The sequence below is a fragment of the Bos grunniens genome, chromosome 20 (assembly GCF_055505025.1).
Source record: "Bos grunniens cultivar Pamir isolate PY7600 chromosome 20, Bosgru_T2T1.0, whole genome shotgun sequence".
Classification (NCBI taxonomy): domain Eukaryota; kingdom Metazoa; phylum Chordata; class Mammalia; order Artiodactyla; family Bovidae; genus Bos; species Bos grunniens.
In genome coordinates this window covers 57,883,976-57,901,799 of record NC_141184.1, presented here as the reverse complement: position 1 = coordinate 57,901,799, position 17,824 = coordinate 57,883,976, and the positions used below count along the sequence as shown (strand labels likewise).

Genomic DNA, 17,824 nt, shown 5'->3' with positions numbered 1-17,824 from the left:
ATATAGAATTTTGAATTTAAAAAATAACAAAAAATTTTTATGGAAAAGTATTGCAACTAGAAATAAGCACAATTAACATTTAAGTTGCCCATATTTTTACTTAGATATAATCACTATTAACAATTGTGAATTCTTTTTCAATAGCATAGTAGCAATGTCTCCTGATGATTTTATTTTCATATGATTTTAACTGTCTTCTTACCTTTTTTGTTATCTTTCTGTACTGCTTTCCTCCTTGTTCTATTATTTCCCATTTTTCCATTATTTACTTTCTAATTCACCCTAGCTATTAGTTTTTATTTTTCTTATGCTCATTTTTTCATTCTGTGTTGAGTCAAGAGTCCACTTGTACTTTTGTTGTGTTCATGTTGGGACCTGTTTGGCTTCCTTCTTGATCCTCTTGCTTAGGAAGTAAGGATTTTAAAGATTGTTCTCATACATAAGATATTTGTATATTGTTTTAGAGGAATATTACATTGGTATAAAAGGATAGAGGAAAGAAATTGTCTATGGTATATAGTGTGTGATTTGTTTTTCTTTTCTTTTTAAATCAAGTGTCAAAACAAATTATCACTTACTGGAACTGAGACGCTCACTGATTCAAATGCTCAGGTATGATTCCTTTTGTTCTTCCTAAAAGTAGAATACATTGTGTTTTAGGTACAAAATGTGTTTGTATTTATGCCAAGTATAACATTTTTGTTACTACCTATATTCTTAATGATTTGGAAAGTTTTCTCCTCTTTCTGATTTAAGAGAAATATTCTAAAAACTTTTTGAATAATCTGTTATAAGTAAATTCTTTATTATTTATGTTTTAACAACTACACGTGCATTCAGCACAGAGTGAATTGCTCATTGGCTGCTATCGTGATACCTTGTTAAAAATTAGAACAAAGACTGTCCTATGTTGTGTTAGGTGCAGTAGCCACAGTTATTTACTTTCTGTGTGGAATTTTGACTAATTTTACCCTAAGCTTCATAAAAGGATTAAACTATTCATCTGAATAATCAAAGACCTGTAGAATTAGCTTAGAAATATACCAGTGGTTCAGTGCAACAGGTTAAGAATTTAAAGTGTGACAGAGATGACAGCACAATCTTTGGGAAAGAGATGAATTAGTTAATAAATAATAGTGGTACAACTAGATATTCATCTGGAGAAAATAAAATTGGACTTCTGTCTTTTATTGTAGAAACATAAGTTTTAGATGAATTGCTATGAAAACCTAAGAAAAGCTGGAGACTGTGCAGTCTTGGTAGAGACAGAAGAAAATGGCTTGGCTAATAATAGAAATCTAGACATGGTAAAAGAATTTAGATGCATTTGACCATATAAAAAGCTAAAAATGTTTTTAAAATAAAAATTCTAAGAACAGAGTTAAATATGCAAATAATTCCAATGAAAGTTCTCCAGAAATACTGGGAGCATGTCAAAAGACATTGGAACCTATTGAAGGCACTCAGCTGTCCATATTTGGTATCATGTGAGCATCAAAAAAAATAATGGCTTCAGTTGATTATAACAATATGAAAACATTAAAATCTATGAGCATAATACTCCTCAGTGATAAATGAGAATGAATGAGAAAGAGACAAGAAAAATGCTTATTTGTCACTTTGAAAAGTGCCTATTATAGCAGAGCTTTGAAAACTGGTCATAAAAAATTAAATCATCTTTTGTAAAAGGTTTGTATCCATCAATAAGTAAATAATGTTCTTTTGTACAGGGTAAAACTGAATATTATATTTGGGAAATCATTGTACAATAAATAAATTATCTGGTTTCCTTGGGAAACATGATTCTTTTCTTGTAGAAATTGAGACCTTCTGAATCAGAATCACTAGTGATGAAGCCTGTAAGATTCCTGAATGATTTTCGGGCAATAAGCCAAACATCAGTTTTGAGGGAAGTGCTCAGGTAGTGGTAAATAATCAGTATCCTGAGATAGTCAGTAATAGCATTATCCAAAGAATCCACAAAATGTCTTTTCCTATTGTGTTGGGGGTCTCCCACATTCCTCCCAGGTTTGATGCTGCTGCTAAGTTGCTTCAGTCATGTCCGACTCTGTGTGACCCCATAGACGGCAGCCCACCAGGCTCCCCTGTTCCTGGGATTCTCCAGGCAAGAACACTGGAGTGGGTTGCCATTTCCTTCTCCAATGCATGAAAGTGAAAAGTGAAAGTGATGTTGCTCAGTCGTGTCCGACTCTTAGCGACCCCATGGACTGCAGCCTACCAGGCTCCTCCATCCATGAGATTTTCCAGGCAAGAGTACTGGAGTGGGGTGCCATTGCCTTTTCCGGCAGATTTGATGGTTCTCTACAGTTATTCAGAGGACTCAATCTATAGTCATCATATTCATCACTGAGATTTATTGCATTGAAATGATACAGAATAAAATTAGCAAAGGGAAAAGAAACATGGGTTGAAGTCTAGAGGAAACCAGGCATGAGCTTTCAGGACCCTTTCCCAGTGGAGTCACAAAAGACATACTTAATTACCCCATTGAGTTGTGAAGAGTGTGAAACATTGTCTACCAGGGAAGCTTATTGGAGACTCAGAGTCCAAAGTTTTTTGTGGGAGGTAGTTACATAGGCACCCTTTTGCCTGTCAGTTATCAAAACACCAGACTCTTAGGAGGAAAGCAGGTGTTCAGTATAAATTGTATTTTCTCACAGTTTAGGCACAGAGAGCCACTCTTATCAGATTGGTGGGAACCTACTTAAGATCCAGGTTCCTAGATGCCAGGGGCCAACCTTGCAAGCAGGCTTTTAAGGATAATTTCAAGCTTGCTTAGTTTATTCTTTTCAGCATATCTATTCATTTCAAAAACTTCAATATTAAAGCTCAGTCCATTTTCTAAAGGAAGAAATTAGATTTTTAAATGGGAAAACGGTAGGATTTCTCAAATTTTAAAAAAATCACTTTAGAAATACTACTCTTTTCTTTGTTAGAAAGGGTTTAATTTTATAGCAGTATCAGATATAATTTGTGTATTTGCCTTAGCTGAGCTTTAAAAGGTAAGAGCTGAGTTTTATCAGTATGCTGCTGCTGCTGCTAAGTCACTTCAGTCGTGTCCGACTCTGTGCGACCCCATAGACGGCAGCCCACCAGGCTTCCCCATCCCTGGGATTCTCCAGGCAAGAACAGTGGAGTGGGTTGCCATTTCCTTCTCCAGTGCATGAAAGTGAAAAGTGAAAGGGAAGTCGCTCAGTTGTGTCCAACTCTTAGCGACCCCATGGACTGCAGCCTACCAGACTCCTCCATACATGGGATTTTCCAGGCAAGAGTACTGGAGTGGGGTGCCATTGCCTTCTCTGTTTATCAGTATAGTATGAGGTTAAATTATATTTTTTAATAGGTTAAAAAAATGAGTGTCAGTAATTTTATGTATTTTGATCTAATATGTTCAGGAAAAGTGATATAGAGTCCTTATCATTTTGATAGTTTTGCCTAGTTTAAACTCTACTTTTTAAGAATTTGTTATCCTTTTATAGTAATAATAATAATTAGCATTTATAAGTGACTTTATAGTTCTCAAAATCTTTTTTACATTCTTGTTTAATTATCTCTAAGAAAATTATGTTAAACTCTTCTTTGGCAAAAAATTTGTAATACCTGTAGATGCATTTTATATAATTAAGGAAATCTTTCAAAGAGAGTAGGTTTTTCCGTCTGACTATTCAACAGCCAATGTTATGATCCAGGGTAGGGTCTTTAAGCTTCCCGATCTGTATTTTAAAGATTGATTAAACAAGAGTACTTGAGGGACTTACCTGGTGGCGCAGTGATTGGAATCTGCCTGCCAATGCACGGGCTATGGATTTGATCTGTGGTCTGATCTGTGGGTCCAGAGCTAAAATCCCACCTGCTGGAGTGCAACTAGACCCTTGCACTGCAGCTACTGAAGTTAGCGCACTCTAAAGCCCGTGCTCTGCAACAAGAGAAGTTCCTGGTCCCTGCAACTAGAGAAAGCCCAAGCTCAGCAACAAAGAGCCCATGTACCACGGCAAAGACAAAGCACAGCCAAAAATAAATACGTAAATTTTAATTATAAAAAAAGAGTACTTGGTAACTTTTAAATATAGTTATTACAGGAATACTTATTGCTTGCCTTTTAAAAAATATTTATTTACTTAATTTTTATCTTTGTGTTGGGTCTTCTGCTGTGTGAGGGTTTTTCTCTAGTTGTACAGAGCAGGGGCTGCTCTTTAGTTGTGATATGTGGGCTTCTTGTTATGGTGGCTTCTCTTATTGTGGAGCATGGGCTCTAGGCACACAGGCTTCAGTAGCAGTGGCTTGAGAGCTCTAGAGCACAGGCTCAGGAGTTGTGACACATGGGCTTAGTTGTTCTGTGGCATGTGGGATTTTCCTTCACCAGGGTTTAAACCAGCATTCCATACATTGTAAGGCGGAGTCTTAACCACTGGACCACCAGGGAGGCCTCCCTATTGCATTTTTGAAATGTAAGTTTTTGATCTATTTGACTACCTATAAAAATTATGTAGAAGAGATAAAAATGTTCTAAAATTTAAGCATGTGTTAGTCACTCAGTTGCGTCTGACTCTTTGCAACCCCATGGACTTTAGTCCACCAGGCTCCTATGTCCATGGTGCTTCCCAGGCAAAAATACTGGAGTGGGTTGCCATTTCCTTCTCCAGAAATTTAAGCATACATACATGTTAATTTTATGGTCTAATCTGGTAACAGATTTATCACATAGATTTGTAATTTATCAAGATTAAAATTATTGGAATCACCTAATATCAGAAACATTTATTCTAATTTATTTTTGGCTAAAGGGATATACAGTTTACAAACTTTGGTATAGTAAAACTTTTTTTGTGTGTGTATGTGTGATTTGTGGAATAAGTCTCATTTTATAATTATTTTTTATATATGTATTTAAACTATAACTGCTCAGTTAAACTAGTTGCAATTTTTCTAAAAGTACATAGAAAGGGGAAAAAGGAGCATCTTTCAAGCAAATTTGTCCCAAAAAATTGGCAAGAAATAGCATTTTTGTTTTAAAGAATATTACTTCAGAGAATAAACTTAATGTACTTAGGTTCTTTTAGGTTGAATAGTGAAATTAGAAATGATCATTTTTAGGACTGTATTGCTGCTATAATGACAATTTATAGTCTATAATTAATGTAATTTAAAGGAAAATTATGTTGGGAGTGATAATTTTTTATAGTTTAGATGGCTGTTACATTAGCCATTTTATGGACTTGTATTAAAGTATTAAGACTGTTTACACATTCATCTATGAATAGATATGAATATTCCATAGGAAATAACTTTGTTTTATTCTCTTCTTTTTTTTAAAATAGCTGTCATTATTAATTATGCAAGTGAAATGTTTGACTGCTGAACTTAGTCAGTGGCAAAAAGAAACTCCTGAAAGTAAGATTCTTATTTTTAGATTTGTATTTTTATAAATTAATGTTGAATTAATTTAATGATCACGAGAAGAATTCAAGATGTATTTAACTTTCTTGAAATTGGTCTAAATTCCATTGCTATAAGGAAGTCACCTTATTTTTCTTTTTTTACACACAGAATTTCATACTTCTTTATTATTATAGATGAGGATGTCTGCCTCACATTAGAATATAGTAATCTTGATTACAGAGACTTTATTATAGCCATCACTTTATCCTCATAGACACTATTTTATATGCTCAGTAGAAACTGTATTGTTTCCTAATGAATTAAACTTAAATAGTGGAAGAGAGAAATTATTTTAGATACTTGCATTAAAAGCTGCATACATTTTATGTTGCCTTTTGATTTGTCCAACGGTATTTTTGCCTTTAGTTGAGAAACAGAAAATTACTTAAAAATCTGTGGTTATAATACCCAGCTAGGAGATATTTTTCAGTTATTAAAGGTTGCATTCTTTTAAGTGGTATGTATGTCTGTATTCAATCTTCTATATGGATTGTACTCTCTTTTTTTGTTTAGGTCTCCCTTCTGCTTTCTTCTACCTCTCTGTCTCCTCTTTCTTAGTTTCCTCTCCATTTTCTTCCAGTTATCAGGATTCTTTTTTCTCATTCTCTTCCTAAACAATTTTATCTGCATTCTTGTTTTAAACTGTTAGGTTGATGCAAAAGTAATAGCAGTTTTGCAATGTTGAACTTTGCCATTTAATATTTGAATATAATCTTAAATAAATGTGGTTATATTATACATTGAATGTGCATTTCTAGCTTTATGGTTTTTTTGCTAATGACATTACTTGCTGTTTATTTTATATTTATTTTAGACTAGGGAAATGGTGTTAGACAAAAAGGAAATTCGAGTGATTTTTCTTATATGAGTTCAGAATGGTGATGAAGCAGCAGAGATAACTTGCAGCATCAACAATGCATTTTTCTCAGGAACTGCTAATAAACATATAGTGCAGTGGTGGTTCAAGAAGTTTAGCAAAGGAGATGAGAGCCTTGAAGATGAGGAGCACATGGCTGGCCATCAGAAGTTGACAACTAGCTGAAAGGATCATTGAAGCTGATCCTCTTACAACTACACAAGAAGTTGTGGAAGAACTCAATGTTGGCCATTCTATGGTTGTTCAGTATTTGAAGCAAATTGAAAAGGTGAAAAAGCTCGTTAAGTGAGTACCTTGTAAGTTGACTGAAAGTAAAAAAAAAATCATCGTTTTAAGTGTTTTCTTACTGTACTCAACAACAACGAACCATTTCTCAATCGGATTGTGACGTGTAATGAAAAGTTGATTTTATATGACAGCCAGTGATGACCAGCTCAGTGGTTGGACCAACAAGAAGCTCCAAAGCACTTTCCAAAGCCAAATTTGCCCCGAGAAAAGGTCATGGTCACTGGTGGTCTGCTGCTGGTCTAATCCACTACAGCTTTCTGAATCCTAGTGAAACTATTACATCTGAGAAGTATGCTCAGCAAATTGATGAGATGCACTGAAAACTGAAGCACCTGCAACTGGCATTGATCAACAGAAAGGGCCCAATTCTTCTCCATAACAACACCTAACTGCACAGCATACAACCAGTGCTTCCAAAATGTTTGGAAGTTATGATGTTTTGCTGCATCCACCATATTCACCTGATTTCTTGCCAACGGACTACCACTTCTTCAAGCATCTTGACAACTTTTGCAGGGAAAACGCTTCCACAACCAGCAGGAGGCAGAAAATGCTTTCCAAGAGTTTGTCAAATCCCGAAGCCCAGATTTTTATGCTACAGGAATAAACTAACTTCTCATTGGCAAAAATGTATTGATTATAATGGTTCCTATTTTGATTAATAAAGATATGTTTGAGCCTAGTTATAATGATTTAAAATTCACGATCTGAAACTGCATTTATGTTTGCACCAACCTAGTATGTTTATGCCAGTGTCCACCATTGTTTTATGTCTTCTCTACCATCTAGTAGTCTTTTTAATTTCAGCACCTCTGATATGTATGTATGTACAATTATGATTTTAATTTATATTCAACCGTGTATCTTGTTGCCTCCTCCAGCATTATATTGGGCATCTCAAAGACCACGTATACTCTGCTATTAAAATGTTGGTGTTCAGTGCTTTTTGCTTCTTACTCTATTTCAGCATTATATTTTTCTGCTCCTATTTTAATGTGTTATGTCTGTATTAATGACTTCTATATTGGTTTGTTAGTACTGCCATAACAAAGTAGCATGACTGAGTTGCTTAAACAACAGAAGCTTTTTTTCCCCCCCTCACAGTTCTGGAGGATAGAAGTCCAAGATCAAGGTGTTGGCAGGGTTGGTTTATTCTGAGCCTCTCTTCTTGGCTAGTAGACTGCCTACCATCTTCTTCCTGTGTCTTCACATGGTCACCCATCTGTGTTCTAATCTGTTTGTATAAGAAAGCCATTCATAATGGAGTAGGGTCTACCCTGTTGACCTCATTTTAACTTAATTATGGTCCAGCCCCAATACAGTCATGTTTGAGGTACTGGAACTTAGGACGTCAAATTATGAATTTTGGTGGAGTGGGAATGGATGGAAGGATAGGGAGAGGACACAAAATTTCCACAGCTTTCATGTCTGTGTATCCAAAGCAGACTTCTCTGTAACATCACACTTGTATATCTTTCTACCTTCCAGACGTCTTATAATCTTACATAAAGACCTTGAACTGCCAGCACTGAACACACTGACTGGTTGGTCAAATACCCACCTTGCTTAAGGTTGTGAATCCCATAGACTGCCACACTGGAAAGATTTTAAAAATCTTTATATTCTTAGAGCCTGCCATATTGGTTGAAATGATTGTTTGAATATGAAGTGCTACTTTTGGTCACACTTGTCAAAAGGGAGATTTTTAAACTTTTTATTCTTAGAATCCTTTTCATTGTATAGCTATCCCAGGGCTGCCTATAATTAGTCCTATATAGTTCTACAGGGCTTATGAATTACATATCTCTTTTCTGTTAGAAAACCCTCTAGCATGGAAGAAAGCTTAGAAAGTTTCCAGTAGTATACCATTTGAGAAATTTTAGTAGCACTTTATTAGGAAAAATAAATTTAGTATAAGAACTGAACTTTTGTAAATATAAGGATTTGATTTTTAATTTATATTCATCAGACTGGCAGAATTTTTAGAAGAGTTTATAATATTTTTGCTGTTTCTTAGTCATTGCTTCCAGAAAATTAAAAAAAAGAATCTAGCATCCTATTTTAAAATTCAAAATACACATTTTCTTCTGTGAAATTCACTTTCTTGGGAATCTATCCCACAGAAATGAAAGAATCAGTGTATAAGGACATAAATAAAAGAATGTTTCCTGCATCATTGTTTTTTGAGGCTAAACTCTAGACACGAAGTTAGTGCTCAATCAGTAGGGAAATTGCTCAACACATTTGATGAATTTACCCTGTGGAATATGCATTGATTTAAAATTATGAATTTGACTTACTCCAGATGAATGACACCCACACAGGATTTCCATATGGGTTTTGTTGAGTGAAAATAAGAGTAATGTGTATGATATGATCTCATTCTTGTAAAACCGGGAATGACAAAATTAATAACCCTTTTTTTGTATATGTACAAATATGCATAGACTGTATACATTGGATCTGTGTTTGTATGCATAGAATCATTTAACCACAGAGAAATATTTAAGAAACACACTGTAGAATATTAATTTTGTTTTTGATGGATTGGGAAAATAAAATAAGAAAAAAAAGCACTGAAAACAAAATGTGAAAATATCACATTTGTCTAATGTGATATATAATTTGGCTATATATATAAAGGTGTTAAAAATGTTTATAAAAACTGTACACATCTCATAAACATTCTATTTTATATAAATGAAAAGGGAAAGCGGTATCTTAGAAACTACAAAATCAAATTCTTGATTTTTGAGAAATAACTAAGCATATGTATAATTTTTGTTTGTTTTGTTCCTGTAGTGATTCCCCTGAATGAAGAAATTCTGGTAACGTTAGGAAAAGAAGAGGTAAGTCACTGAATGAATTTGTAGTGACCCAAAATACCTTATGACAAGAAGTGTTTTGGATAAGTTCATGCCATAGTGAATGAGATGAAACCACTTTAAAATTGTATTAATTATGTTTTATTGAATAGGATTCTTCAGATTTTTTGAATTTTGAATTAAATATATAAACTTTACTCTTGTATTTAATTTTTGTTGATTAAACTTCATAATAAATGCTAAAAGTTTACATATAACTAAATAATTATACATATATATCTGTCCTTAAAACTTAACATAAAGGTCAATAAAGATGTTTTTTAAAGCCTCAGTTTATTAGATCAAAGTTTAGGAGATAAGACAGAAGCAAATAAGAATTTTAAACAAAGTTGTAGAACATTGAAATAAATATCTATATTCTTACAGACAGACTCTGCCCAATAGAACTGAAGAAAGGCTTTGGATTTGAAGGAACCTGGTACTTGAAAATTCAGAGTTCAACTGTAGAGCTTAAAATAAGATTTCTTTAAAGTAGGAATAGACCACTAGGCCTTCTCTCTCTCTCTCTTGCAATCAAGTGGATAACTTTCACCCACACACCTGAAAACTGGAGGCATGTTATATGGAGACATTAAACTATTGAGGCTTTGACCCTAGCACACCAGGTTTAATAAGGTTGGTGTGAGGTCAAAAGTCAGAAAGTTCAAGTTAACATTTTTATACTGTGGTGGAAGTACCAGCTCCTTCTCTTGATCTATCTATAGGGGTCCTTTGTTGTTGTTAAGTTGCCAAGTTGTGTCCCAGTCTTTGCAACCTCATGAACTGTACCATGCCAGGCTTTCCTGTTCTTCACTATCTCCCTGAGTTTGCTCAAACTCATGTCCTTTGAATCAGTGATGCCATCCAACTGTCTCATCCTCTGTCTCCCCTGTTCCTCTCGTCCTCAATCTTTCCCAGCATCAGGGTCTTTTCCATTGAGTTGGCTCTTCACATCAGGTGGCCAAAGTACTGGTGCTTCAGCTTCAGCATCAGTCCTTCCAATGACTATTCAGGGTTGATTTCCTTTAGGGGTCCTAAAGTATGGTATAAAAGTAGCCTCAAACTGGAGTTAAAATAATCTCTGGAAAATATAAATGGCCCTAGAAAAAAGGTCTATAATTATTCATACAGGGGGGTTCCCAGTGGAAAGCAGGATGGATGTTCATCAAAAAGTAATTTATGAATGGAGTTTGTTTTTGAGCTTTAAATGTGAATTACCAAATTTCACTCAATATAGTGTTGGAGGTCCAAGACTCAGCAATCACTCAAGACAAGAAATAGAAGGAATCCAAACTGGAAAAGAAGAAGTAAAACTATCACTGTAGATGACATGATATTATACATGGAAAATCCTAAAGACACTACTAGAAAACTACTATAACACTTCAGTGTATTTGGTTAAGTTTCAGGATACAAAATTAATAGAAAGAAACATATTACATTTCTCTACACTAACAAGGAACTAATGTAGACATGTAAGGCAGTCCAGAAAGAAACCCACACATTTTTGGTCATTTAATGTACAACAAAGGAGGCAAGAATTTACAATGGAGAAAAGACAGTTTCTTCAGTGAGTGGTGCTGGGAAAACTGGACATCCATACATAAAATAAGACTAGAACATTCTCTAGCACCACATACAAAGTAAACTCAAAACAGAAAAGACAGACCAGAAGAGTAAGACAGAAAAGTAAGACCAGAAACCGGGTAGAACACTCTGACATAAATCATACCAATGTGTTTTTAGCTTTGTCTCCTAAGGTAAAGGACATAAAAGCAACAGTAAACAAATAAGACCTTATTAAATTTAAAAGCTTTTGTACAGCAAAAGAAAACTTCCAACAAAATGAAAAGACAACCTACTGAATGGGAGAATACATTAGCAAATGCTATGACTGATAAGGGGTTAATATCCAACTTATATAAATGACTTAAGTCAACGTAAAAAAAAGCTAGGACTTCCATAGCAGTCCAGTGGTTAAGACTCTGCATTTCCGCTGCAGGGGGCCTGAATTTAATCCCTGGTCGGGGAACTAAGATCCTGAATGCCTCATGGTAATACCCCCCCAAAAAGCAAAAAAACAAGCTGATTAAAATGATAATACCTCACGCTTGTCAGTATGACTATTGTCAAAAAGAATACAAATAACAAATGGTGAGGACATGGAGAAAGGGAACCCTCAAACACCATTGGAAACATAAATTGGTGTATCCTCTGTGGAAAACAGTATGGCAGTTTCTCAAAAAACTCAAAGTAGACTACCATATTACCCAGCAACTCCACTCCTGGATATATATCTGAATAAAACAAAAATACGAATTCAGAAAGATACATGCACCTCATTGTTCATCAGTTCAGTCACTCAGTCATGTCTGACTCTTAGTGACCCATGGATTACAGCACGCCAGGTCTCCCTGTCCATCACCAAATCCCGGAGCTGACTCAAACTCATGTCCATCGACTCAGTGATGCCATCCAACCATCTCATTCTCTGCTTTCCCCTTCTCCTCCTGCCTTCAGTCTTTCCCAGCATCAGGATCTTTTCCAGAGAGTCAGTTCTTCGCATCAGGTGGCCAAAGTATTGGAGTTTCAGCTTCAGCATCAGTCCTTCCAATGAATATTCAGGACTGATTTCCTTTAGGATGGACTGGTTGGATCTCCTTGCAGTCCAAGGGACTCTCAAGAGTCTTTTCCAACACCACAGTTCAAAACCATCAATTCTTCGATGCCCAGTCTTGTTTATGGTCCAACTCTCACATCTATACGTGACTACTGGAAAAACCATAGCTTTAACTAGATGGACCTTTGTTGGCAAAGTAATGTCTCTTCTTTTTAATATACTATCTAGATTGATCATAGCTTTTCTTCCAAGGAGCAAGTGTCTTTTAATTGCATGGGTGCAGTCACCATCTGCAGTGATTTTGGAGCCCAAGAAAACAAAGTCTGTCACTGTTCCATTGTTTCCCTATTTGCCATGAAGTGATGGGACCAGATGCCATGATCTTAGTTTTCTGAATGTTAGGCTTTAAGCCAACTTTTTCACTCTCCTCTTTCACTTTCATCAAGAGGCTCTTTAGTTCTTTGCTTTCTGCCATTAAGGGTGGTGTCATCTGCATATCTGAGGTTATTGATATTTCTCCCGGCAATCTTGATTCCAGCTTGTGCTTCATCCAGCCTGGTGTTTCGCATGATGTACTCTGCATATAAGTTAAATAAGCAGGGTGACAATATACAGCCTTGACCACTCCTTTCCTGATTTAGAACCAGTCTGTTGTTCCATGTCCAGTTCTAACTGTTGCTTCTTGACCTGTATACAGATTTCTCAGGAGGCAGGTAAGGTAATCTGGTATTCCCACCTCTTAAAAATTTTTCATAGTTTGTTATCCACATAGCAAAGGCTTTGGCATAATCAGTAAAACAGAAGTAGATGTTTTTCTGGAACTCTGTTGCTTTTTTGATGATCTAGATGTTCAAGCTAGATTTAGAGAGAGAGCTTTCTTTTTTCCTAATACAGGCTTTTATGGTGTAAATTCTTATCTGAATACTTCTTTTGCTTTATTCCAGAAAGTTTAATCTTGCTTTTATTTTCAAATAGTTCATCATAATTTCTTACTTTTCTGAGGATTGTGTTTTTGACCCATGGATTATGTGCATCTTTATTTGTATTTTTAGTATCCAAATTTTCACATTTTTTTAAATAAATTTTTTAATTTTTAAGTCCATTATTGGACCATATTTGATGTGCTATCAGTGTTGTCTATATCATACCTAAAAATGCCATCTCTGCTCCTCATTTCTGTACTCTTGCTTTGACCTATTTTTATTGTATTTATCCCTCTCCGGAGTTTCAAGTTTGTTTTCTTCGTGTGGATTCCCTTCTTTGTAATCTGTTCACTTTTGCATCCCTGACTCCTTCAACAGTGCCTGGTGTTACAACTGATCAAGAAATATTTGTTGAATGAGTGATTCTCATCTGCGTCTGTTTAGTATAGTTTCCTTAGAAAAGAGACCTACCTAATATGCCTGGTTACTGAAAATTTTCCACTGAATTGCCTTTCAGTATGAAATTACAATTTATTGCTCAAAACCTCTTATATCTTTTAATTTAACAGTGAAATATTACATAGAACTGAGTTCAGTTCAGTTGCTCAGTCGTGTCCGACTCTTTGCGACCCCATGAACCACAGCATGCCAGGCCTCCCTGTCCATCACCAACTCCCGGAGTACATCCAAACCCATGTCCATTGAGTTGGTGATGCCATCCAACCATCTCATCCTCTGTCTTCCCCTTCTCCTCCTGCCCTCAATCTTTCCCAGCATCAGGGTCTTTTCAAATGTGTCATCTCTTTGCATCAGGTGTCCAAAGTATTGGAGTTTCAGCTTCAACATCAGTCCTACCAATGAACACCCTAGTTCAGTTCAGTTCCGTCGCTCAGTCGTGTCCGACTCTTTGTGACCCCATGAACTGAAGCACGCCAGGCCTCCCTGTCCATCACCAACTCCCAGAGTTCACTCAGACTCACGTCCATTGAGTCAGTGATACCATCCAGCCATCTCATCCTCTGTCGTCCTCTTCTCCTCCTGCCCCTAATCCCTCCCAGCATCGGAGTCTTTTCCAATGAGTCAGCTCTTCGCATGAGGTGGCCAAAGGACTGGAGTTTCAGCTTTAGTATCATTCCTTCCAAAGAACACCCAGGATTGATCTCCTTTAGGATGGACTGGTTGGATCTCCTTGCAGTCCAAGGGACTCTCAAGAGTCTTCTCCAACACCACAGTTCAAAATCATCAATTCTTCTGCGCTCAGCTTTCTTCACAGTCCAACTCTCACATCCATACATGACCACTGGAAAAACCATAGCCTTGACTAGACAGACCTTTGTTGGCAAAGTAATATCTCTGCTTTTCAATATGCTATCTAGAAAAAAAAAAATGCTATCTAGGTTGGTCATAACTTTCCTTCCAAGGAGTAAGTGTCTTTTAATTTCATGGCTGCAGTCACCATCTGCAGTGAGTTTAGAGCCCAATAAAGGGATATATTTCCCTTTCAAAGACTTTTTTGCTAGCCTTTTTTTGCCATTGGTTTCTGAATGTATATCCTAGTATGTAAATTTCACTATTGTTCAGAGATATAACTATCTACAAGATTAAAGATTAAACAATTAATTTTAATTATTTTGTTCTAGTTCCAAAAATTGAGAAATGATCTTGAATTGGTGCTATCTACTATTCAGTCAAATAATGAAAAATTAAAGGAAGACTTAGAAAGGTATATTTATATTATAATTACCATTAGTCTTTTATATGTATTGAATTAGCATTAATGTTTTATTTGACTATTGTTTGTTTTTTTTTCACATTCAAAGGGAGCAAAAATGGTTGGATGAACAGCAACAGATATTGGAATCTCTTAATGTGCTACAAAATGAATTGAAACAGCAGGTTGTGACATTTTCTGAATCAAGGTATTGATTTTGTGTTCTAGGCTTTCAAAATAGGAGAAATTATTTCCTTTTTTATGTTATATGAAATGCATAGATGAAAAGCGGGTGAATTTTACCAGAAATTGTCTTACCCTGACCTTTACTAATTGTTAAAAGTTATATAATCTTTTATTAATAATTTGACTTTTAGTTTTCCTATGTTAAATAGACTATTTATCTCATAAAGCTAGTTATTTGATTTGAGCAATAAAGTTTGAACAGAGTGTTTGATTAATTTTATGAGTAATCAATTCTTTATACCTAAAGTATTTTATCAACAATTTAATTCTCTTAATTAAAATAAAATCTTTCTAGAATTTTTAATGAGCTGAAAACAAAAATGCGTGATATAAAAGAATTTAAGGAGAAACTCTTGGTTACCTTGGGTGAGTTTCTCGAAGACCATTTTCCTCTGCCTGATAGAAACGTTAAAAAGAAAAAGGTAAGTTGTAGAGAAGACATTCTTGTAGATATTCAGATATGAAATTGTTGTTGTAGGTTCAAATGTAAATTTTCTGATGAATTTTCTTGTTTAATATGCACTTCAAAGATATAAGTTTGCATCTCTTGTGGCTCAGACGGTAAAGCATCGTCTGCGATGTGGGAGACCTGGGTTCGATACCTGGGTTGGGAAGATCCCCTGGAGAAGGAAATGGCAACCGAGTCCAGTACTCTTGCCTGGAAAATCCCATGGATGGAGAAGTCTAGTAGGCTACACTCCACGGGATCACAAAGAATCAGACACGACTGAGTGACTTCATTTTCTTTCTTTTTTTTCTTTTCAAAGATATAAACAAATAGGTACATGTACAAAAGTATTCCATCATCACATTATGGTATTTATTGAAAAATTAGAAGGAATCTAGTTATTCAATAAACTAGAAATAAATATAGTTTTTTATATTGTATTCATATAGTGGAGAAAATGGAGCTTTTAAAAATAATGTATTGAACACTATCAAAGGAATTGATGAAAGGCTCACAAATTTTTGTTAGAGGATAAAGCAAAGATGATTAAATTGTATACCAAAAAGTCTAATTGGTACCAAAAAATGTAATAGTGCTTTATGCCTGGGGCTAAGATTGTAAATGAGACTTGTTTTTGTTTTCATTTTCATTATTTTCCAAGTTTTCTATAATAAACATATGTAACTTAAAATCAGAAGATACCTATACCTATGAGGTAAGTTATTGATTATTTTAATAGTAGTTATGATGAAATAAACCTTTTTCACAAAAGCAAATAAATATTTCATTGGGTGACAGAAAGTTGGAAACAAGCACTTTAATTCATTTTTAAAAAGCAAAATAGGGTATAAATAATAAGAACTTGTGGGCATAGGATAGGCATTGAAACTGGATCCAGAATGATCTTTCTAAAACTGTACATATTTAATAATTTATTTAATCAAATATTTAAAAATACACATATTTTAATTTTTTAATTTAAAACTTTTTTTTTTTTTTTTCCAATTTTGATGCCACCCTCTGGGATAAGGTCTATAAACTCCTTAGAGTAATGAATTTGTCTTCTGGACTTTGTCTGTCTCTGTGGCCTTCTTTCCATCTTTACCCATCTCTTGCATGAGTCCATTCATCCATGCTATTGGAGCAGATGTACAGTTTGACCTGTCACTTTTTTGTGCCTTATACATGCTATTTCCTCTGGTTACAAAAGAGTTCCTATCTGAGGAGGATAGTAAATTCCTTCTTAAAGCAACTCAAACATCATCTTTTGTATGAGGCATTAAATGAAGTTTAGGTGTCATCTTATTAGCATTTATTACATGATTTTGTAGTAACAATTTATGTCTCTCTCTTCACCTACCATGCTCTATGAGCTGCTTGCTTTGTTTAATTCATATTAGTATTTGTACTGTCTTTTATACCTATTGTAGTACCTCAGTTCATATTTCTTGAGTGACTGTGCACATGGCTAGGGAAAGGAGAAAGTTTTGTTTTCTTACAATCTGTGTTTATTTATTCTTCTCTTTCTTCTTTGTAATTATCAGTAGGCTTTACATTTGTTATGGAATATTTTTCTGATCCTGTTATTATGTATACCCATTAGTCATTTCTGAAATTTTGATAGCCTTCTGTTAACCATTTCTGTTAATTTAGGATCCCTTACGTCTTAATGATCATAATCTTAAAATAACTCAGTGATTTATTTCCTGATTCTAGTCTTCCTTTTTTTAACTGTTTTTTGTTTTTTTTTTTTAACCTTTTAAGGTTCTCCACTAGTAGAACCAGAGATTTGAGATATTCTTAAAGGAAGCATTCATTACCAGAAGCTATCATGAATTTGTTAAGTCATATTGGATAAGCTCAGTTTTTTTAAATGAAGTATATGAACTACTGATACATATTACAGAATGATAGATTACTTTCTCTGTCAAGCTAGAAAAATGGATGTATTAGTGGGCTCAAGCTGCTATAACAAAATACCAAAGATTAGGTGGCTTAAACAAAAGAAATTAATTTTCTCACAGTTTTGGCGGCCAAAAGTCCAAAGTGCCATCAGTTTATTTAAAATAAGTAAATTGTATTATTTATTTTTAACTTTCCCAGTTTTATTGCATTTATATTTTGTTCTATACCATCATTCATGTATGCATTTAGTCTTTATTGTACATTGTTAGATTCCATTCTTATCATATTTTACCTTTCATTTTTGAGTTTTTAAGTTTAATCCATTATTTGCTATGATGGACATCTTTAACAAGTAATTTGTTCAAGAAGAATTCCTGGCTGTTTTATTTTTGACATTTTAACTGCTGACATTGTTTGCTTTATAATTAGAGGCTTATCTTTGGCAGAGATTTTAAAAAATCACAAGACTTTGTAGTGGGTTT

General features: G+C 34.7%; 1 protein-coding gene across 3 annotated transcripts in view; it reads left to right on the top strand.

Moving 5' to 3' along the window:
- Positions 1–17,824, top strand: part of CENPK (centromere protein K) — a 55,933-nt gene that overhangs the window by 11,430 nt on the left and 26,679 nt on the right. For all 3 annotated transcript variants that reach the window (XM_086361986.1, XM_086361985.1, XM_086361987.1), the window contains exons 3-8: positions 556–612; positions 5,340–5,412; positions 9,428–9,474; positions 14,673–14,755; positions 14,853–14,951; positions 15,285–15,411. In XM_086361986.1, coding sequence (XP_086218112.1) covers positions 556–612; positions 5,340–5,412; positions 9,428–9,474; positions 14,673–14,755; positions 14,853–14,951; positions 15,285–15,411 — 486 coding nt within the window. The remainder of the gene's footprint in view (positions 1–555; positions 613–5,339; positions 5,413–9,427; positions 9,475–14,672; positions 14,756–14,852; positions 14,952–15,284; positions 15,412–17,824) is intronic.